At 40.8% G+C, this 23582-nt stretch overlaps 1 protein-coding gene and 1 long non-coding RNA gene across 8 annotated transcripts in view; one reads left to right on the top strand and one right to left on the bottom strand.

The window, feature by feature from the left end:
- Positions 1 to 9883, top strand: part of LOC149167595 (uncharacterized) — a 191438-nt gene extending 181555 nt beyond the window's left edge. Inside the window, exon 2 of the long non-coding RNA XR_016260947.1 lies at positions 9481 to 9883. This is a non-coding gene — a long non-coding RNA (uncharacterized LOC149167595). The remainder of the gene's footprint in view (positions 1 to 9480) is intronic.
- Positions 1 to 23582, bottom strand: part of LOC149167594 (uncharacterized) — a 355654-nt gene that overhangs the window by 197373 nt on the left and 134699 nt on the right. For all 7 annotated transcript variants that reach the window (XR_016260946.1, XR_016260945.1, XM_089433039.1 and 4 more), the window contains exon 5: positions 1626 to 1698. Coding sequence is in view for 5 of the 7 variants with exons in the window: in XM_089433039.1 (XP_089289165.1) it covers positions 1626 to 1698 (73 nt within the window). In the remaining 2 variants the exon portion in view is untranslated. The remainder of the gene's footprint in view (positions 1 to 1625; positions 1699 to 23582) is intronic.

Genomic DNA, 23582 nt, shown 5'->3' with positions numbered 1-23582 from the left:
AAGCTCCTCCATTGACTTTATCTTAAGTGACCTTTTAATTTTATTTTATTTTGCTTAGGTCACTTTTGGCCCATTTCCTATAATTAATTATTTTTCCTTAATTAAATGACTAATTAAAGTCATTTTTAATTAAGGAAAATGGCAAATTGCCCACCATACTCTCTTCGGCCATTGGAAGTCACTTCTCAGCATCCCATCCTGTAGATCTTCTCATTCTGGTTCCAATGAGCTATTACATTGAGGTGTTCCATCAATTAATCTCCCCAGAATGCCACCTCGAGCATAATTAATTAAGTTAGGCTCCATAATAATGCTAATTTTTTAAAGTTGTCGGAATGGGACGGAACGAAAGGCAAACTGTGCAGATGATGAAATATGCCAAGCGAATGTCATCAGATCCCGTAAAAACTCAAAACCCCATCAGAACCCCTGATGACATAAACCTGCTCCACTGACCTGGCCACCCCCTACCCTGGAAATCCACCTTGGCTGTACTATGGAGGAAAATATAAATGGGGACATTACATGGCATGTAATTGTGGTTTTCTCCCCTTGGACAGGCCGTCTATCATGGAGTTTGTTGGGCATATCTCTCAAGAAGATGTCTTCAAAATGTATATTGCAATTCCAAGACCGTTTTGGAGAGATTAGGGGTGGAACTTTGGTCATCTTATGCAGCAGTATGATTCCAGGAGGATATACTCCATTTTGCATCAGCAGCATCCACTAGCACTTCTTTTCAATGTGAGTTGGGTTTCAGCTTATTTAGACCATAGATGGGTTTGCCAACTTGAATGTTTAGTCTACTCATCTATCCTATAAGCTGTCGGCTTTTGCATGGCATCTAATTATGAACGGATCCCCTTCAAGGCCAAGTTGCAAAAGCATGGGCTTTCCAAAGGTCTCTACCTTGTTTTCTAACATTCAAAGACAGTGAACCATATCTCCTGGAATTGTCAATTCACAAAACAAGATTGGAAGTATGTCCAAGAACAGTATTCAGTTCTCCAAGGAAGGATTCACTGGTGGGTGGCCCTATTTGGTGATCAGAGTTGGTTTGCTCCACTTTCAACAGGATTTGACAGTGCCTAAGAATCGTTTCCCCATTTACCCTCCAGAAGATTTGTTTAAAGTATGTTTTCGATCACGAAGACAATTCTTTGTCTAGTTTCTAAACCATCTGACAAGACAAGGAACATCACTAGTTGTTGACCAAAGGGACCTTGCTAATAAAAGATGCCAAAGACTTAGATGCAATAGTCAATAGTCTACAGTTTACTTTGATTTTAATTCTACATTACAAGTTTTGAGGAAGAGTATATAAGTTCCATTGTATATACACTTATACTATTTTGCTTTGCTGTTTGTATTAACATGTATAAATATGATGTATTTTCAAAAATAGAAAAGTACAAGTTAATAGTGTTAGTGTATAAGGTGTAGTATGGCAATAGAAATGTTTGTTGGTAGATTAAAAAAGATTATCATTGACTTCCCATTGTTGAAATTCTGGCTATGTAAGTCTCTATGCAACTGCTGAATGCAGAAAAATCTACTTCAATCCCACAAACATGACATCCCAATGAAATAAAAGTTTGTTTCAAGCATGTTAATATTTTCCATACCAGCAACTGGAATCTGCCATCATAGCACGCTCCCATGGAAAGTAAACACTCGCAGGAAATAAATATTTGTCCACTATCTTGCATAAGGTCCAAAACAAATCGATCAGAATAATTCTCAAAAAAAGCAATCAAACAAAAACTCATACCAAGTGTGCTATTAGCAATGTATAAAAGAAACAAATTGTACAAATATGCATACTAAAGTAACAGCAGACGGTTCTGCTCTGTAAAATCCAATTCCTAGAGCTAACAAAAAATGTTGTATCTAAATCAACATATATTGACTGATAAAACAGAACTTTGTTTTTAATGACTGAAATTTGAATTGCTAAAAAGCTTGTTAGAGCTAAAATTATCTTATGCAAAACGAAATTAACTAATGTGTCACCTGAAATGAGGAAATGGATACTCTTTTCTAAACATGTATGAGAATTGGCAATATTACCTTTAAAAATTTTGGAAAAGGAAAACAACATTATTCTTGATTTTGACGATGGAACACACTAGAAAATGTCAATATATATGTTACCCACCAAAAGTTAGTGACCCCATATAGGAGAATTTTTCTCCTAGATATCTCTTCAGCCGGCAGCCGGCAGCCCCTGACAGCGACCAATGTAGCCAATATATTGTTCCATTTGATCTCTGCTCCCTACATCTATCATATGTCCCCTCACCCATCTATCGAGAGCATATGTTAGAAGGTGGGCAATTCAACCCAAAAGGTATGTTTTTCATTGTGCAATCGGGTGCTTATGCCTGTTTTTCCTTGGGCATTTTGGGCACGGATAATTGGGTGACTTGGAAGGACTGGCTTTGACCATAGTTTTGTTCCCTCACCTTAAATGAGGGGTTAATCCTCAATCCTAATTCCATGGGATCTCCCTTATTGATCTTGGGTTTTAACAAGGGAACTACTTCAGAAACCCTGATTTTGGTAGCGTGGTCTCCTTTTCCCTTTCCACATTCTTCACTCCCCTCCACACATTACAAGCCCTATTTCATCATTTTCCTTTTCTAGGTCCAAAAGGCACTGGCACGCCTGCTCCCCTTGTCCACATATCTAGGTCGGGTTTGCAAATGTTGCCCTGGAGGTTGATGCAGCTAAAATAAAGTTAAAAGCATATCATGGCCACAAGCAAGAAACAAAGAAAAGAATATTATAAACTGCAAAAGATGGTCGGGACATTTAATGTAGCATGTGGGCAAAAGCCAAACATGATCTCTACCCCTTCTCATGGCCATCACCCTAGTTCCTTGGGCCACATAGGTGCCCACATCATCAAGGAACCCATGCATGTCCCAACCCCTGATAGACGATGAACTACCCCACCTTAAGCAAGTAATAACTACTTTATATCATTCACAACATGCTCTCATTTCCTAGAACCCCGAGCAGTAATACAAAGAAAAATCAAGAAAAGGCAAAAGGAAAATAAAGAAGGGTGGAAAAACAAAGGTTGGGGTAACTCATGTATCCATGACTGCTCCCTCCTATTTCTATATACCCAATATGTGGAAATCCCTCATCATTGTCATCCTTAAACCCATGGCATTTGGCCTTGAGACCCCAGTGTCCCCGTCCATTCATCAACATTCAAATGAAAACTGTCAATTGAAGGATGTACCAGGAACCTATCTTTCCCCTTGGGGGCTGGGAACACCTAATAGGGTTTCTTATTAACCACTCCTACCTAGGGAGGTAACACTACTTGGAGATAAAAGCCCCAAATTTGGAAGGGAAGCTCCATATGAAGTCTCAATGTGCCCTTGATTAACAAGCTTAGTTCACTTAGATGCACTAATGAATTATTGTACCTGATGGTGAGGATGCAACACTGGACATTATATGTAATTGGCAAGTGGTTTCATCATGGGCTAGGCAACTTAATTGGGGCCCAAGTCCACCAGAGGATCATATTGACACCCCAGGTGAAGCGTTGAGAGCCATGGGACTCCCATCATGTGTAGAGTATCATTTCACGCCATGGACAAATCTAGCACCCTCAACAGTCTACTCATTGCCCCATATTATTCACAAGATGATGCACTTGGACCGATGTGCCCAAGCTGGATTAGCATTTACCACGCAGTGTGACAGTTGATCCAAGGCCCAGAGGAGGTTTGTCTCACCCTTTGAGACATGGTGATGGGAGGGCAAGCATCGTCGTCAAAGCCCTTATTATTGAAGCATTACAAGCTAAAATATCATCAAGAGTCCCATGAGACCAATTTTGTGCCCCAAACACAAATTGGGGCCCCACATGATGATTTACTTGGAGAGTTAGGGGCCATCACCTAGTTCGAGATTTATGCAGCCCTCTCACACATTTTCGCACCAAGAGGACTCAATGTGGCCCTCCAACAGCCCTACACCAACATGACGTCATCATTTCGACTTGCATTTGAATGGCTAGTTCATAATTTTGTAAATCTACTTGGTCGGCTTGTGACCAAGGGATGTATCTTGCCCATTTTTTATAATGTTAAGGGTATAGTAGGCATAATTCGACCAAGTAGGACATATATAAATAGAACATAACTTCATTTGTATTGATCATCATCATCACTTGGGAATTTCGGTCTCTTTGGCAAATTCGCACTTGTTTTTGAACTGTCTATTGGAGTATCTTGGATGCATTTCGATATTTGGAGTTGAATTTTGATCTTCTTTTGGAGCTATGTCTTGATTGGGGATGGATATATTGCATGTCATCTTGCACTTTGGTTGAAAATTTTCTTTTGAAATAACGTGTAATGTATGGAACTATTGCAACTAGATTAATGCTACATTGTGCTCTAATTTTGTTACTCATGATATGACATGTGATGAATGTTCCTAGTGGTAAAATATTGTTTTTCTCCATAAAACTCCATAATTCTTGAGTGGGTAATTGTTGAGGGTTGGTACCTAGGGCATCAATTCTTGACCTCCTTAAGGACAATTTTGGCTAATCTAAAGCATCTAGGACTCCATATGCCCAAAGGACAAGGCATTGGTCCAAGCCTTTGGTGATCAAACTCAAATCTTCTCCATAAATTTCCTCTTCTAAATTTTGGTCCCCTAAACTAGGATGGCTAGGCTAGGGCATAGAGTGAATTACATTAGAGAGTGAATTGGTGGATTCCAGGAGCATAGGCACCAAGCTTAGAGTCTTATCTACAAGAACTCAAAGTTTGGCAAGCATCCAATTGGTTTTCATTGATAAAATCTCCTGCCCTAGGTGTGCACTTGGAGGGAAACCCTAGCTTGTATTTCCTTAACTTGGGGACTTCTTTGAAGGTTGTATGAGCTTAGTACTTGGTGAAGTAAATCATAAGAATCCCTTTCTTCCCCTTGCCTTGCTCTCGGAGGTACCTTTGTCCACAATAATTCACGAAAGCCTAGATCTTGCACAAGTCCTTTCTAGGTCTCTTAGAGGGAGCAAAGAACCTTTAGAAGCATCATATTATCACATAAAGCTTTCCTTGAGAGCTCTTTTTGTATCACCTTTCACCTAAAAACCCTGGAGTATCTATTATAGATGATCATTATCTTACCTGGACTCCCCCCATTGGTGAAAGTCCATAAAGAGCAAGGGACCTTGGTTGTGGTAACCAGTGTTGATAATATCGCCGAAAAATCGGCGATATTCGCAAAAATCGCGATATTTTCTCTGAGCCGAAATATCGCCACAGAAAAATCGCGATATTTTCATGTTTTCAATTTCTCGCGAGAATTCCGAAATTTCGGCGATATTTTAGCAAAAATCGCGAGAACAGGGTAAATATCGCCAGGTTAGGTTTTATCGATTTATAAAAAGGTTTTTGAGTTTTCGATGCCCGTCATTCTGTTTTCGTGCGAGCTGGAGAGTGAGACGGAACCGGTCGGTGCTGCGAAGGAGGGTTTACCGTTTGGCTGCCAAGAAATCTTAAAAGGTATGAAGTATGAACATTGAATCCGACATCGTCTTGACTCTTCACACTCTTCACTGTTCAGTGCCGCTGCGTTTACTGTATGGCAGTGTATACAATGCATATAGTTCAAAGTTCAAACTTCATAATACATATTACATAACCGTTAACGTATTACCACGCTGTCTGTGGCCCTAGTACCTACAGTCTCTGCAATCCGCTACCAGTTTTCGTTTTAAATTTTAATCACCGCTACCACTATAATATATAATATATATAACCGTCGACAAATCCACGAAGACTGTAGTCTGTAATCGTTGTCTTTATTTTTAATAAAAACTTATAATATTGTGTATCTCAAGGACGATTTCGAGAGAAAAAAGACACTGCAAGTCTTCTGCAAGTTTTTATTACAAGATTTCGAGAGAAAAAAGACACTGCAAGTCTTCTGCAATCGCCATATGTGGCGCTGCAAATCTAAGTATCTCCATTGAAAAAGACAGTAGAACCTATTCATAATCAAAACTAAATAAATCTTATTATTATTATTACCGACTTATGTTAAAATTAATGCTCTCTATATATTTAAATTTTAAACTTTAACTCAAAAATATAAATATAGATTTATTTTGGAGGTGTATTTGTAATTTTTTATTTTAAAAATGAATTATTTTATTTTAAATAAAATTTTGTTTTTATTATTGTTATTAATTTAATACTTTAAAAATTCTCTGGACAGTTCTATAAAATTATAAATACAAAATAAAAATTAAATAATTAAAAAAAATCATTTTTATATTTAATTTAAATTCAAAAATATGATTTAATTTTGAATTTAAAAATATAATAAGTTTAATAAAAACTTATAATATTATATATTACTTATTAAGTGACTAATTCCAAAATTTTTTTGGTGCTGTAGGTTTCCTTTTGAGTTAGCCCACTACAAAATACAAATATGCCAAAAAACTTGGACCCATTTTGGGAGTATGGGATCCCTGATGGTGGGACAAATCGTGCATATCTTTCATGCAAATTGTGTGGGGACAAGATGACAGGTGGGGTTACACGACTGAAATACCATCTTGCTAGACTCACTGGACATGATGTTGGCATTTGTCAAGTTTCTAGTCCGGAGCTTATACGAAAAGCTCTTGAGGCAATTGAAGAAAAGGACAGAAAGAAGGAAGAGGCGGAAAGAAACAAAGTTGAACGTGCAAGTAGATCTTTTGGGATATCTTCTCCTGATTTTGATGTTCAGGGTAGTGGCCCTACTGGCCCTAGTGGGAGGGGCTCCACAACTGGCACACCATCACATGCTAGCGCTACTGCTAGTGTGAATGCGAGGTCATCATTTTTTGTTCCACGAACAGGAGCTGGAGCACAACCTGACATAAAATCGCTTTATAAAAAAAAGGAGAAGGAAGAAGCAGATAGAGTCATGGGGAGGTGTATTTTTTGGAGCGACTTACCTCTCAGCATCACAAAAACCAATCCATTTTGGCAACCAATGTGTGATGCTATTGCTGTTGTGGGCCCAGGGTACAAAAGTGCCACATATGAGGAGTTGCGGGGGCCAATTCTTCAAGCAGAAAAACTGGACATCAACTCTAGATTGGCGGAGTTGAAACAGACATGGGAAGTCACTGGATGCACAGTGATGTCTGATGGTTGGACAGATAGGAAGGGTAGGACCCTTCTAAATTTCTTGGTACATTGTCCTAAAGGTACCATGTTTATTAAATCGTTGGATGCATCAGAACATATCAAAGATGCAGCAACGATATGTGAGTTGTTAGATGGGTTCATTCAGGAGATTGGTGTGCAGAATGTGGTGCAAGTCGTAACAGACAATGCAGCTAATTATGTGTCTGCCGGCAGAATGCTTATGGAGAGGCATCCCACATTGTTCTGGACTCCATGTGCAGCGCATTGTCTTGATTTGTTGCTTGAGGATATGGGGAAACTCTCCTTCATCAAGGAGGCAGTTGATATGGCTAGGAGCATCCCCAAGTTTATTTATAACCATGCTTTTGTTCTTAGCCTTATGAGGGGGTTCACTAGAAACAAGGAGTTGCGGCGTCCTGCCATCACACGTTTTGCCACAACCTTTATTACTCTTCAGTCTTTGCTTCGATGTCAGTTCGAGTTGAAGCAAATGTTTGTGTCTGATGATTGGCGTGCTTGTAGATACAGCAGGAGACCTGATGGGAGAGCCATTGAAAAAATGGTGTACTCTGAGACATTTTGGCGTGGAGTACAAGAAGCATGTGCAGTTAGCGAACCTATAGTAAAGGTTCTTAGATTGGTGGATGGAGAGAAGCTTGCAATGCCTTATTTGTATGAGGGCATGGATAGGGCCAAGGAGGCCATTCGTTCCTATTATGCAGACAAGGGTTCTGCTGGCCTTAATAGGCAGATGATGTTATGGGATGTGATCGATAGTCAGTGGACAGGGATGCTTCATCGACCCATTCATGCAGCAGCACTCTTCCTCAACCCTGCATTTGCATACAAATGCAATTTTCGTTTTGATGGCGAGGTGATGGAAGGGCTCCATTCCTGTATTCAGAGGATGGTACCTGATTCTGAGGTTCGTAGCAAAATCAGCCGCGAGATACATAATTATCAGGATTGTGTTGGCCTATTTGGCTTTGATGATGCCATTAAGGAAAGGGCCCTCTTCATGCCACGTAAGTGACAAGTCATCACTCATTAGAAATTAGAAATTTGAATTTAATTATGTTTTAACTTTTAACTTTTAACTTTTAATTTTTTGAATTTTTTATTTCATTATTTTGTTGTAGATCTTTGGTGGCGAAGCTATGGTGCAAGGGTACCAAATTTGCAAAATTTGGTTATACGAATCTTGAGTCAAACATGTAGCTCTTCAGGGTGTGAGCGCAATTGGAGTGTATTTGAGAAAATACACGCCAAAAAGCGCAACAGTTATAACTTTGAACTCAAGCCTTCAGTTGAGCAATTACACTTATTGTAATTTTTAATTTTTAATTTATGACCTTCAAGTGTCAAGAGTCAAGAGTCAAGACTCATTACTTTTTTTGACACTCTTACAGGTTGGAGTTCGCACGCCTCAACGATTTGGTGTATGTGCATTACAACATCCGACTTCGAGTGAGGCAAATAGAATCACCAGTGGATCCAGATGCCATTTCCTTAGACAATATTGATGTATTGTCTCCGTGGAGGGTGGAGTCTCAGGAGCCCATATTGCAGGAGTCACCTTCATGGTTAGAGCCAGTGGCAGATGATCCATTAGAGCATGGGCAGCAAGAGGAGGACTCGGAGTCAGAGGAGCAGCAGCACTTAGAGGAGGAGCAGGAGGAGCAGGAGGAGGAGGGCACTGCGGGAGCATCAGCATCAACACCATCTGCTATAGATATAGGAGAGCATAGCTCCATGCCTATCACTCATTATTTGACATTAGGTGCAGAGGCAGTGTCAGGGCCTTCTACTACTAGGGGCAGGCCTGGCAAACAACCCATCATGTTTTCCCGTAAAAGGGGGAGAGGGCAGTAGATAGATAGCTGCTAGTTTTATTTGTTATGCTACATGTAACTCATGATGATGAGATACTTTTATTATTATATGTGATGTTATTTTGTATTGGTTCTCCACATTTGAGTCCTTGAATGGACAATTATCAGGAATTAGCACGATTTGGTATCGCCTTTGATATATCATTTCTATTTGACATCATATATATCAATGTTTTCTTCATATTTATGTGCCAATGTGTTTATTTCATGTTGTTATTGCTTTATATGTTTAAAAATCTGAAAAAAATGAATATATTATGCATTTTTTATGCTTGCTTTTGTTGTTTAAATTCTGAACATGAAGATGTTGCTTTAAAAATTAAAATAGTTTCTTGAGTGTTTGCTGGGCACTGTATAGTTATACTCATTTAATGCCAATTTTTTGTTTTTTTGTGCCCTAGGTTTGAATTACTTCACTACAAATGTCAAATATGCCAAAAGCCTTGGACCCATTTTGGGAGTATGGGGAGGCTGTTGGTGGGGCAAATCAGGCATATATATCATGCAACTTGTGTGGGACCAAGATGTCAGGAGGGATTACACGATTGAAATACCATCTGGCTAAACTCTCTGCATATGATGCAGATGTGATGCCTTGTATGGTTTCTAGTGCAGAGGTTATACAAAAAGCTCGTGAAGCAATTGCTGAACAAGACAGAAAGAAAGCTGCTAGGGAGAGGCCAATGGTCTCAGATAGATAGCTGCTAGTTTTATTTGTTTTGCAACTTTTGCTACATATAAGTTTATAACTCATGATGATGAAATACTTTTAAAGTTTTATATATGTGATGTTGTTTTGTTTGAGTCCTTGATTGGACAATTATCACTATCAGGGATCAGCAGGATATGTGATGTTATTTTGTTTGAGTCCTTGATTGGACAATTATCAGGGATCAGCAGGATTTGGTATCGCCTTTGAAGTTTGATGTATCATTTCTATTTGACATCATATATATCAATGTCTTCTTCATATTTATGTGCCAATGTGTTTAGTTCATGTTGTTATTGCTTTATATGTTTAGAAATCTGAAAAAAATGAATATATTATGCATTTTTTATGCTTGCCGATATTTGCCGATATTTTCGCCGATATTTCCGATAAGATATTTTCCGGACCCTCGCCGATATTTTCCCGATACCGATATTATCAACACTGGTGGTAACAGTGGGCCATTGTCCCATTGTTAGCACCTAATATAGCTCTTTGTCTTGTATGGTTTCCCTCTCCAAAGCATGCTAGATTTTGTGGTAACAATATAAATATCTCATGCAATGGATCCAAAAGAAATATCTCACCAATCACAGAAGTCTTACAACTAAAAACAACATATATTATTTTATAAATATAGACAATTTTTTCAATATCCATGGTTAATAGAAACAATTTCTCTTATTTATCATAAATTGCATATGCAAATTTCAATGTTTCCTATTGATTTTTCTTTTTCTTCTTATGTCACTGAGTTCAATGCCAATTAGAAATAAGATGAAAACATTTTTCAGGGGCTGTAAACACCACCTTGACTCAAGAAACTTGTAAATGTTTCCGCATTCACAATGTAATAGAACTGAAGAAAGAGAGCAAGAGAGAGAGAGATTATTCAATATTAAAATAAGATGTACATCATACAGCGCTCACAAAGGAAGACAATCACCCCTATAACCACCTGAAAATGACTTAAGACACAAGTAATGCCTAATTAATAAATGTGTCTTGACCGATTATCATCTGACACAAGACTTATTACATTATGACCTAAGACAAATTATTATCTAAGACTAACACCTCACGTATATAATGATATGACCATTGGAATATATTCACTCTATCACCCTCCCCTGGTGGTTGTATCAAAAGGCAATGTTTGTGCCAAAAAAATCACAAATTTATATCCACCAAGTGCAATGAAGAAGAAGTTTACAGCTTAAGTGCAATGAAGAAGAAGTTTACAGCTTAACAAAGAGTTGTGTAACAATGCAAGATCTTTATTCTCTTAATCAACAACCAAATATGATGATAGTGTAAACCAACATGCTGGAAATTCTCCATTCTGTTGTCCACGACCTCATCCTGGTGTCTTTTGCATGCATCACATGTTCCTCTCATCTATACCCCAAAAAAAATATTTTGATCCACCAGCCATATTGCATTGCCATGGTTAGCGGTATTGTGGATATGCCTGGCTTTATTGTAAGAGGAACTTCTACAATCATTGTGAATGCTTTCATCCACTAAACTTTTCCTTCTACCTTTCCATCAAACTGGGCTTCAAAAGAGGTTAAATCAGCAAACAACAAAACAAAAGAAACTTCTTGTAAACCTCCTCCTTTAGTGTTCAACTTCCTCAACACCATGTTGTGGAAATTTTTCTTCCTTCACATTGTCAAGCCTACGCTCTGCTACTTCCAACTCCTTACCCTAAAGTATTTTCATGATGTTTAGTATCTTGTGCAACCTGCAAAGAAACATCTAATTGCTAATCACCCTATAGTTGTTCTCCATAGAGTTAAACTAATTTTCTAGAACAACTATCCATTGCTGCGCCTGAACTAACCTAGTTCGGACCTGAATTCTCACCTATGAACAGATCCCTGCTCCCAACATATTTATGCAAGGATCCATAAGCCAATATGCTTTTGCTCGATCAGAATAGTCAACAAACAACAATTTTCTACACATGGCATCAAATCTACAGGTGCTTTCTTTTAGAACTACCTTAAAGTGACTTACCTTTGGTTCCCTTTTGTCCCAAGCCTCCTCAAGTGTGACACCTATCACTTCCTTTTTGTTATGCTCTTGACCTGCGAGAAGATACCAGAAGACCAAATATGCGAAGAAATATACCCGGAACACAGAACAATAAGAAATAACAACAAGTATTTTATTATTCAGAAAGGAAAGCAATGTTCACTTGCCTCTTCGAGGGGGAAAACCTCCAATAGAGCTGGGCTCAATTACAAAATAAGACACGATGCTCCTCAAGGGGAGTCTCTATCCTTTATATAGGATTCATACATGCAATACCATGGTTCTTATTAATACCATCTATCTAATACCATGGCCCATTTGCAACTAACTGTAGTCCCTTCTTTAGATGCAGGTCAACCACTTACAATTATTAATATGGGCTTTATTGACTCTTTACTTAACTATACTATGACTTGACCCTATTACATAAATAAGGGGGGTTAGGGTTGGACCCTAACATGCCCTCCCCCATAAAATTAGCCTTGTCCTCAAGGTTGAAGTTGCGGAAATTGTTGAAGGACAGTGGTTGGTTCCCAGGTCGCATCTTCTGGAGAGGTGTCTTTCCACTTGACGAGGACTTCCTTGATCATGCGGTCGCGCAGGTGTTGTTCTCACTTGTCAAGAACCTGTTCAGGTTGGAGCCAGATTGAACCTTCTTCATCCAATTCCGATAGACTGGTTTGAATTCGGCAATGGTTCCCAATCACTTTCTTGAGGCATGAGACATGGAAGACTAGATGGATTTTTTGTGGGTGACAAAGCTAGCTTGCAAGCTACTTCTCCAATGCGCTAAAGTACTTGATACGGTCCGTAGAATTTTGGAGATAATTTCTGGCAACCCTTGTCTTTGAGTGATGTTTGCTTATATGGTTGCAGCCTCAAAAATACCTGATCCCCTTCTTGAAATTTGCGTTCTGAATGATGTTGATTTGCCTGTTGCTTCATGCGGTTTTGAGCTTGATGGAGATTCTCTCTAAGGTGGGCCAGCATGGTTGTGCGGTTGTGTAGGAGTTGATCCACTGCTTGTACCTTCGAACCTCCCTGGATATAAGTAGGCGAAGGAGGGAGTTGACCATAAACTGCTTCATATGGAGTCATTTTGGTGGTGGCATGATAGTTAGTGTTATACCACCATTCGGCTAGAGGTAACCGCTGTACCCATAGATGTTGCTTTTCTGAAGTGAAACACCTAAGGTAGGTCTCTAGACACTTGTTGACTGCTTCAATTTGACCATCAGTTTGGGGATGATAGGAAGTACTGAGTTGTAGTTGGGTACCTTGTAGCCTGAAGAGTTCCTGCCAAAACTTACTAGTGAAGATCGGGTCACAATTAGACACAATGGAAGTGGGCATGCCATGCAATTTGAAGATCTGGTCCATGAAAGATTGAGCCACCAAAGCTGGTGTAAAAGGGTGGGGTAGGGCACAAAAATGAGCATACTTAGAAAGTTTGTCCACAACCACCATGATGACTAACTTGTTGCCTGACTTCGGAAGACCCGTAATGAAGTCCATAGAAACCTCCGTCCAGATTGAGGCCGGGATGGGCAATGGTTGTAATGTGCCTAGGGATTTGACTATTTCTCCTTTGTGGCGCTGACATACGTCACACTCAACGACAAAAGCAAGAATTTCCTTTTTCATGCCTGTCCAAAAGAATGAACGTCAAGTGCGAGCATAAGTCTCCTGAAAGCTTGAATGGCCTGCAGTGGGAGATGAGTGCAACTCCGTCAAAATGTGACTTTTGAGGGTGGATGTTGGTGATATCACGACTCTGTCCTTGTAGCGAAGAATCTCATCCTGCCAAGAGTAGCCCGCTATGGAATTTGGATCTGCCTGCAATTTATTAATGATTTGGGAGAGCAAAGGATGTGAAAACCATTCCTTGCGAGCCTCTTCATACCATTCTGGAATAGGAAGGGAGATTGCGAGCAGGGTGCTTTCCTCCTCAAATTGACATGATAAAGCATCTGCTACGACATTTTCGCGCCCTTTCTTGTAAATTATCTCATAATCATATCCCAACATTTTGGCGAGCCATTTATTTTATTGTGGCGAGGATAGGCGTTGCTCCAAAAAATATTTAAGGCTTTCATGATCTGTGCAGATTTGGAAACGTCGCCCCAATAAGTATGGTCATTAGGTATCTACTGCATGTAAGATGGCCATCATCTCCTTCTCATAGGTAGATTGTCCCAGATTTGTCCCACTTAGTTGTTGGCTAGTGAAGGCCAAGGGTCGAACTTCCTGCATTAAGACTGCCCCAATACCCGTACTTGAAGCATCACATTCAATCACAAAAGATTTGGTGAAGTCAGGTAGTGCTAATACGGGAGTGGAATACATGACATGTTTGAGAGCTATAAATGCCTGTTGCACTTCATCATTCCAGAGAAATGAATTTTTCTTGAGAAGGTGAGTGAGGGGTCTAGCAATGCGACCATAATTGCGAACAAATTTGCGATAGTAGCCCGTGAGACCCAAGAATCCTCTCAAGCTCTTCAAGGTCTTTGGTTGAGAAATAGTATAATAAATCTGATTTATATCAGTAGTAGCAAACCCTAGATCAGCAGCATCAGCATTAGTGGCTTCATCATCAAAACTAGGGCAGTCGATATCTCACAAACCGACCGTCGAATCGGCTTGATTCCACCACCAAAAGTTGCAACCTTCAAAGGAGTTTCAGATGAACCTACAGCGCAGTTTAGATGAGGAGATCTTCTCGTCCACGCAGGTCAAACTTCACTTCTGCAGTTGCAGCTTCAGTTTCAGCAGCTTCCTTCAAACTAGGGCAGACGATATCTCGCAAACCGTCCGTCAGATCGACTTGATTCCACCACCAAAAGTTGCAGCCTTCAGAGGAGGTTCAGATGAACCTGCAGCGTAGATCAGAAGAGGAGGTTTGATGGTCCACGTTGGTCAAAGTTTCGTTCTGCAGTTGCAACTTCAGTTTCAGCAGCTTCCGGCTATACATGTGAGAGAGAGACCCTTTTCTGCGTAGTAGAGAAGAGACTCTTTTCTGCGCAATAGAGAGAGAGATGTGATGAGATGAGTGAGTGCAAATGAGGAAAAGTCCTCCTGTATTTATACACAACTGTTGATGTTTGAATAGATGCGACTGTTGGGCTTTTGAGCCTACATGAGTTGTAGGTTGGCTTGATAATAATTCCATAATCAAAATAAATTCATATCTCCATGAATACTTATCGGAATCGGATGATTTTTAAATCAATCCTACACCTCTCAACGAGAGGAATCTAATGAACATAGTATCAGCCATGAATAAGATGAACCACATGAAGTTTGGCCCTAATTGCCAATTTTAACACTCCCTCTCAACTAGGGAGAACTTCATCTGCAATCTTTCTGTCAGTCGCTACTATTCATCCATCAAATGCACTGCCCTGTACAACCTGACCCTTGCCCTGCTCTGCTCTATTCTGCCTGTTCTACTTTGTCTTGTTCTGCCCTGTACTGGTCTGTACCGCTCTGCTCTATTATGCTCTGCTCTGCTCTGCTTTGTTCTGTTCTGCTCTGCTTTTGTCCGAATTTTGAAGAAGAAGAAATGATCGAGGATGTACCATACTGACTCAAAGTCAGTCTCAGAGTATGTACCATTGGTCCCAGACTAATCTCAACCAAGCCGAAGTCAATGTCATAGTGAGTACAACTCCTACCACTGGTCCCAGACCAGTAACATCCTCCACTGACTCAAAGTCAGTCTCAGAGTGCATACCACTGGTCCCAGACTAGTAACAACCGACCCGAAGTCAGTGTCATAGAATGTACCACTCCTACCACTAGTCCCAGACCAGTATCATTGATCCCAGATCAATGGAGGCCATCCTAGCATAGGGAGTATGGTAGATACAATGATTAGTCCATCGGTACTACTATGGTCCCTAACTTCATTTCCCTGCTCACTGATCAGATGAGAGGTACTTCCCATGAGTCCCAGACTGCTTGGTTAGGATGTCTCGACAGGAGAACTTAATCAATCCCGTCCTCACAGGAGAACACATCAATCCTACTACAATCGCCATGGAGAGCACATCAATCCAGGCCTCACAAGAGAACACATCAATCCTGCTACAATCGCCATGGCGAACACATCAATCCAGGCCTCACAGGAGAACACATCAATCCTGCTACAATGTTGCCATGGGGTGTACATGTATACCACCAGGGGATAGTGAATCATCCTGTGGTCATATGCTGCTCCAAGAAGTACCTCGCACCCCCCTGGAGCTCCCAGAGCTCAATGCATCATACAGGACCCTCATTGGAGGGTCTTTGAACAACTCCAAGTTGTTCTCGGAAAGTCAGGAATTTTACTTTCCCAAGGGGCTTTGTTAGAATGTCGGCGACCTGTTCGTTTGTACCGATATGTTGGAGCCTTATAACTCCCCACTGCACTATATCTCGAATATAGTGGTACCTGATATCGATATGCTTGGAGCGATCATGAAATACGAGATTCTCTAACAAACGAGTCCCACCCTGGTTGTCACATAGGATCATGGTGGTAACCAATGTAAATTCAAACAGCTCACTGAAGAGCTTTCACAACTAGACTGCCTCACAAGAGCCCATGCTAGCAGCAATATATTCTGCTTCAGCGGTGCTGTGAGCCACCGACTTCTGCTTCCTCCTCATCCAGGATATCGAAGCAAATCCCAAGGAGGAACAGCACTCGAAAGTGCTCTTACAATCCTCCACATTGCCTGCCCAATCAGCATCAGTGAATCCAAGTAATCTCACATCTCCGACAGTGTATCTTAACCCATAAGTGATTGTGCCACGAAGACATCTCAGAAGATTCTTGGCATCAATCCAGTGAGGCTCAACCAAATATGAGCTCATAATGTTGACTGCAAAACATATGTTTGGACGGAGGTTCACCAAGAACATCAATGCGAATGAGTTTATGAAACTCAGAGGCATTTCCCAAATCTGGTCTGACATCACTACCATATAACTTCTAAAAGTTAAGATCCTCGAGGTAGTCACAGGCTTGCAGTCCATCATACTGAATCTTTCCAATATCTTTACCACATATTTTCCTTGAGATAGGAAAATTTCCCCTGGCTTCTGCCACACTTCAAGTCTTAGGAAATAGTGCATCGGTCCTAGGTCCTTCATTTCAAATTCAGAAGCCAACTCCCTCTTATATTTATGAATGAGAGGGTCTACACCTGTTAGAAAGAGGTCGTCCACATACAGCACCAGTATGAGAGTTTGTCATCTTCAACCTTAAAATAAAGGTTAGGATCGGCTTCATTCCTAGTGAATCCCAGCTTCATCAAGTAGCTATAAATCCTCTCATACCATGCTCAAGGTGCTTGCTTCAGCCCATAGAGAGCTTTCTTCAACCTGCATACATGAGATTTTCGATCATAAATCTCAACTCCTTCCGGTTGCTCCACGTAGACCTCTTCTTTGATCGAACCATGCAAGAACGCGGTCTTAACATCCATCTGATGTAGGTTCCATCCTTGTGAAGCCGCAAGGGCTATGATCAAGCAGATGGTCGTATATCTGGCAATAGGTGCAAATATCTCATCATAGTCTATGCCTTCCTTCTAGAAGAAACCACGAGCAACAAAACGAGCCTTATACTTTTCTATACTTCCATCTGCTGCATACTTTATCTTGTAAAGCCATTTTGACGTGACAATTGTCTTGTCCTGGGGTCTGGGAACTACTTCCTAGACATCATTCTTCATAATAGACTCATATTCTTCGGTCATAGCATCCTTCCATACTTGATGCTTGACGACATCTGAGAATGATGAAGGCTCATTTTGTATAATCATGCTCATGATTGTCAGGTATCCCTGATACCTGTGAGGTTTCTTATTTTCACGGAAGGTTCCTCGAGATGCAACTTGTCCTTCAGCATCATCGAGTACCCCCCTAAGCCATGAAGGCCTCTTCCTAGAAGAGGAAAGCTCAGGTGGATAAATAGGATCCATGGGTTCCTCCACATCAGGAATTGTTCTATGTTGCAGGAAACATGGGGGGGGGGGGGTGGGGGGGGGTCGTTTCCGGCTGGAAACTGGGACGAAACGCGGAAACGCGTTTGGTACGGCCAGGAAACGCGTTTCCAGCCGTACTGCCACGTTTCCGTTTCCAGCCGTACTGCCACGTTTCCCGAAACGGAAACGTGGCAGTACGGCTGGAAACGCGTTTCCCGGCTATACTGCCTGCGTTTCCCAATTGAATTGTGTTTTTTTAATTTTTTATTTTTTTTTTCAAATTTTTTTTTTAATTTTCTAGATGTGTGTCTAAAGTTGTAAAAGTGAATTTTTGCCCTAGTGTTGATATGCAGTTCATGGTAATGTTAAATTCTTAAAGTAAAAGTGATATTCTCCTTTATTTTTCATTTTCATCCTTTTAATTAAATTTTTAACATTACCATGAAATGACTCAGGATGTTTGAGAGTGGTTTCGCCCTCATTGGATTTCATATGAAGAAAGTAGAATTTTAGATCTCACTCAAAATCCAGCAGACTTATTTGCTTTTCAGGATTTCAGGATTGGGGGGATTGCAATGTTTCCATTGGATTTTATCATGTACTAGGGTATGGAACTTGTATTTAATCACGAGAACCAAGCCCTCTATGCAGGGGAAACTCCCAATAATCAAGATCATGTAGGGTACTAGGGTATGAAAGGTGTATTTAATCAAGAGCACTAAGGTCATTCGACTATGTAGGAGGAGACTCCCAATACAACAGTGGTCCTTCTAAAGAATGGGATGTGGATGCAGAAAATCCTGATTTGGATCTCTCTCTTGCAGCCTTACAGTCTTTATTGTACTTGCAGCCTCATATATTAATATAAATAAAGGCTAATTTTGAGATTTGGATATCTAATAAAGGTTGCTTTTGGATATTCTGATATTTTTATTTTCATTATGTGATCATTCATGAGTAAATGTGATGTAAATTAAATCTTAATGTTTAAGTGTAATAAATTATAATGTATCATTTATGCTTTATGATTGCACACACACATATATATATATTTAAATATTTTCTATATATATATATATATATGACTACTACTCCACATACTCCTGAGCATAATGGTGTGGTGGAAAGGAAGAACCGTACGATTGTGGAAGTTGTCCAGAGACTTCCGAAGTTTCTATGGGTAGATAATGTAACAATTCCTAAGTTGCACGAAACGGGGAAACAAGTACGAGTTTCCGAAACGGGAAGCGATACGAAACGTGACCTCCCCAAATTTTGGAAACGGGGAAACGCGAATATATATATATATATATAGAACCGTACGATTGTGGAAGCTGTCCAGAGACTTCCGAAGTTTCTATGGGTAGATGATGTAACAATTCCTACGTTGCACGAAACGGGGAAACGGGTACGAGTTTCCGAAACGGGAAGCGATACGAAACGCGACCTCCCCAAATTTATATATATATTCGCGTTTCCCCGTTTCCAAAATTATATATATATATATATATATATATATATATATATATATATATATATATATATATATATATATATATATATATATCGCGTTTCCCCGTTTCCAAAATTTGGGGAGGTCGCGTTTCGTATCGCTTCCCGTTTCGGAAACTCGTACCCATTTCCCCGTTTCGTGCAACTTAGGAATTGTTACATTATCTACCCATAGAAACTTCGAAAGTCTCTGGACAGCTTCCACAATCGTAAGGTTCTTCCTTTCCACCACACCATTATGCTCAGGAGTATGTGGAGTAGTAGTCTCCCTCTTAATGCTAACCTCAGGTATGCCTAAGTGAACCAACTGTAATATATCGGAGGTCTTTCTTTGGCTTGAGGGGAATGGTCCCCTTTTGAGCTTTCCTTTAGCACATCCTAGATATACATCTTCTTTCTCTACTCGGATTCGGACATCCCCGTTACCATTTATCTTACATCTGGTAGAGCTTTATAATGAAGGTGGGCAAACCTCTGATGCCAAAGTTCGGACTGAAGAGTTGTCTCACAAGACATGACACCTAGCGGACTTCCACCGACCTGATATAATGAATCAACTCAAAACCCAAGAGTGAAGGCATCTTTAACATTATTTTTCCATATAGGTACCTTGCCATTGCTAAAGGTTACCTTGTAGCCTTTGTCTTCCATTGCGGAGATGGACACCAGGTTCTTTTTGAGGTCAGGTACATATAATACATCCTGTAGGTGGACCGTATTTCCTTGATTCAATTTGAGAGAGACATTTCCTACACCTCTTACGGGATATTCTCCAAGGACAATTTCCAGGTTCGTTTCTTCCTCTATCAGATTATAGAGAACTTCTTTGTAACCAGTAGTGCCTTGAGGCACCACTATCAATGAGCCAAATTCTCATTGAGTCTGTAGGAGCAGAGGTAGATAGAGTAGCTAGTAGATAATATTCATCCTGCTTATTATCTACAGTATTAGATTCATACCTGGAATTTCTTGCCCTCTTGAATGGTTGACCTCTTCCTTGATTTTCGGCGCTCCTTTTACCTTTGCTATTGAATTTTCCATTCCTTTGATTGCCATGAGAGGGATTTTGATCATCGTCCTGGTGTGAGTCCTTTCTATCAGGGCACTCCCTTGCATAGTGACCTGCTTTATCGCAAATATAACATCGTCCTTTTCTTCCACCCTTAGGTCCAGCCTTTCCTTTTGATTTAGACCCGGAATTCTTTCTTTTCTTAGCATGAGAAGAAAAGGCAGCAGGAGGACCTTTAGGCAAGGGCATTTCTTGCTCTTCTACCCTTGTTTCTTCTTGAATGCATCTAGCCATTAATTCCTCGAAACCAGGAATTACATTATTGTTCAAAAGAGTAGTCCTGAACACGTACCATTCAGATGGTAATCCTCCAAGAGTTGTGAGTGCCATTTCCCTGTCAGTAATAACTTCCCCAATAGATAGGAGATCGTTCTTGATCTCGGTGATTCTTAAGAACTTAAGAAGTATGCTTGCATACTCTCATCTTTACCCTTCTTGATTTCCCTCAGCTTATTTCTAAGAAACAAAACTTGATTTGCATCATTGACTTTAAATAAACTCACCAGTCTATTGTAGATTTCCTTGGAGGTGTCCAGTTCAGAGATGTAGGCCACCAAGTGCTTGTCGATAGAGTCCCGGATGATCTTCTTTGCTTTGACTTCTCCATTTTTCCATTTGTTCCAGGCAGCAGCGGATGCATTTAATGGCGGCTCAACAATATTGCCTATTACATGGTCCAGCACTCCTTGATCTTCTAGGGTTAGATCGATAGACATCTTCCATCCGTGATAGTCAGCTTTCTCATGGAGCTTGTCTTCGGCAGGAAAAAGTGTTGAGGGCCCCATAGTTCTTTTAGGATAGCCTTTCCAATCTTCTCTTCGGTGATTGCTCTTGCTCTTGCTCGGGCTTTGTCTTCACCTCAGCTCTGATACGATGTTAAGTTATGGTATGTTCTATGCTTATAACAGTTTACTTCTTTTTCTTATTATATTCCACAGATTAGCAATGACATGTACATAAATTAAAGTGCAGATAGAACATTAAATGATTGACAGAAAACAAGCCAAGACAAGAGACACAAGATGTGGCGGCTAGCCAGGGACAAACCCCACAATGTGTGGGGAAACCCTTTGATCAAATCTTCTTTTATCTTCAATAATTCAGCAGAGAGAAATAGTACAATAAATCTGATTTATATCAGCAGTAGAAAACCCTAGATCAGCAGCATCAGCATTAGCGGCTTCATCATCAAAATTAGGGCAGTCGATATCTCACAAACCGACCATCGGATCAGCTTGATTCCACCACCAAAAGTTGCAGCTTTCAGAGGAGGTTCAAATGAACCTACAGCGTAGTTTAGATGAGGAGAGCTTCTTGTCCACGCAGGTCAAACTTCACTTCTGGAGTTGCAGCTTTAGTTTCAGCAACTTCCTTCAAACTAGGGCAAATGATATCTCGAAAACCGTCGTCGGATCGAATTGATTCCCCCACCAAAAGTTGCAGCCTTCAGAGGAGGTTTAGATGAACCTATAGCGCAGATTAGAAGAGGAGGTTTGATGGTCCACGCTGGTCAAATTTTGGTTCTGCAGTTGCAGCTTCACATGTGTGAGAGAGAGACCCTTTTCTGCGTAGTAGAGAAGAGACTCTTTTTTGCGCAATAGAGAGAGAGAGATGTGATGAGATGAGTGAGTGCAAATGAGGAAAAGTCCTCTTGTATTTATACACAATTGTTGATGTTTGAATAGATGCGACTGTTGGGCTTCTAAGCCTACATGAGTTGTAGGTCGGCTTGATAATAATTCCATAATCAAAATAAATTCATATCTCCATGAATACTTATCAGAATCGAATGATCTTTAGATCAATCCTACACCTCTCGACGAGAGGAATCTAATGAACATATTATCATCCATGAATAAGATGACCCACATGAAGTTTAGCCTAGTTGCCAATTTTAACACTCGAGAATCCTACGGTCTACCCCTCATCGCTCGATGTCTCCCCACTTCCGCTCAAGTGGTGTGTGTGCACTCATGGCACAACCATCATCTATCTCCACTTCCTTCTCTGCCCTTGTTGGCACTACCTTAGGCTTGGAAGACTCTCCCTTACTCTGCTTCCTTGGACACTAGGTCGCATAATGACCTAGCTCCCTACAGTGGAAGCACTTGATCTTGGGAAGATCCTTCTTCTTCCGCTTTTCTTGCTTTCCCTCAGACGCTAGGGCAACATCTTCCTCCTCTTCCTTTTTGACTCTAATCCCCTTACTGTTGCTTCCCGCCTTTGTCTGTCGTCTGATATCTTCTTGGCGAAGAGTCGCCCACATCTCATCCCAAGGTGGAAGTGTCCCTCTGCCCAGTATACTTTGGACAAATACCTCCCAGTCTTCTAAGACTGCATTCACGGTTGTCCTCACCATCAATTCCTGATCCGGCGTGGCTCCTATGGAAGTCAACTGATCTCAGATCTCATTCAGTCCTCCAAGGAAGGTGTCAATCAGTTCTCCCTTCTTCATCTGATATGACTTCAACTGATTTTCTAGTAACATCCTTCTCTGCATAGAAGTATGCTGGTACAATTTTTTTAGGGCCGCCCACATCTCATTTGCCGTTTCCTTCTCGGCAATGTGTGGTACTACATGGTCCTTGACCCCATCAAGGATGATGCTCATGGCCCTCACCATTGCCTCCTCGTACTTGTCGTTCTCAACTAGGTCGACTGGGATAGCTATCGTCTTCAAGGCGAAGTGCTTGACACGATTTCTGTCAAGTACGGATAAGATTCTGGCCTTCCAGACTGCAAAGTTTGATGCTCCATCCAGTCTGTCCTGGTCTCTTACCCTCTGTAGTGCCATGATGCTCTTCTACTTCCCTTCTGGAAGTTCTCGATGTGACTCCCTCTGAGTCTCAAATTCCCTCCTGGAAATCCTTCTGTCGATGTCGAGATGCCCCCTACTCTGATCGTTTTGCAACCGCACCACTGATCTGGATTTCTTAGCTAGAAACTCTCGGTAGTAACTCCCTCCTCTTGGCCTTGCCCTATCAGGTACTGTTTTGACTACAGTACCTCACCAGCTCCACTCTGCAACTTTCCCACAGCCTCCTAAACCCCAGCAACCTGAAGGTGAGAGCTCCTAGGCTCTGTGCAATCCTGGCACCAGCAACCCGACCTCCTCAGCCAATTGCGTCAGCCCTCCTAGCTTCTGCATGAGTCTCTCTTTGCCTCCCTTAGCCTTTTCACTGCCTCTTCCTGGCA

The sequence above is a fragment of the Pinus tabuliformis genome, chromosome 5_1, assembly GCF_031772625.1.
Source record: "Pinus tabuliformis cultivar Carrire ecotype Pingquan chromosome 5_1, CPIR1, whole genome shotgun sequence".
NCBI classification, from domain to species: Eukaryota; Viridiplantae; Streptophyta; class Pinopsida; order Pinales; family Pinaceae; genus Pinus; species Pinus tabuliformis.
The sequence above is the reverse complement of the archived record's forward strand: the minus strand, read 5'-3'. Positions and strand labels throughout refer to the sequence as shown.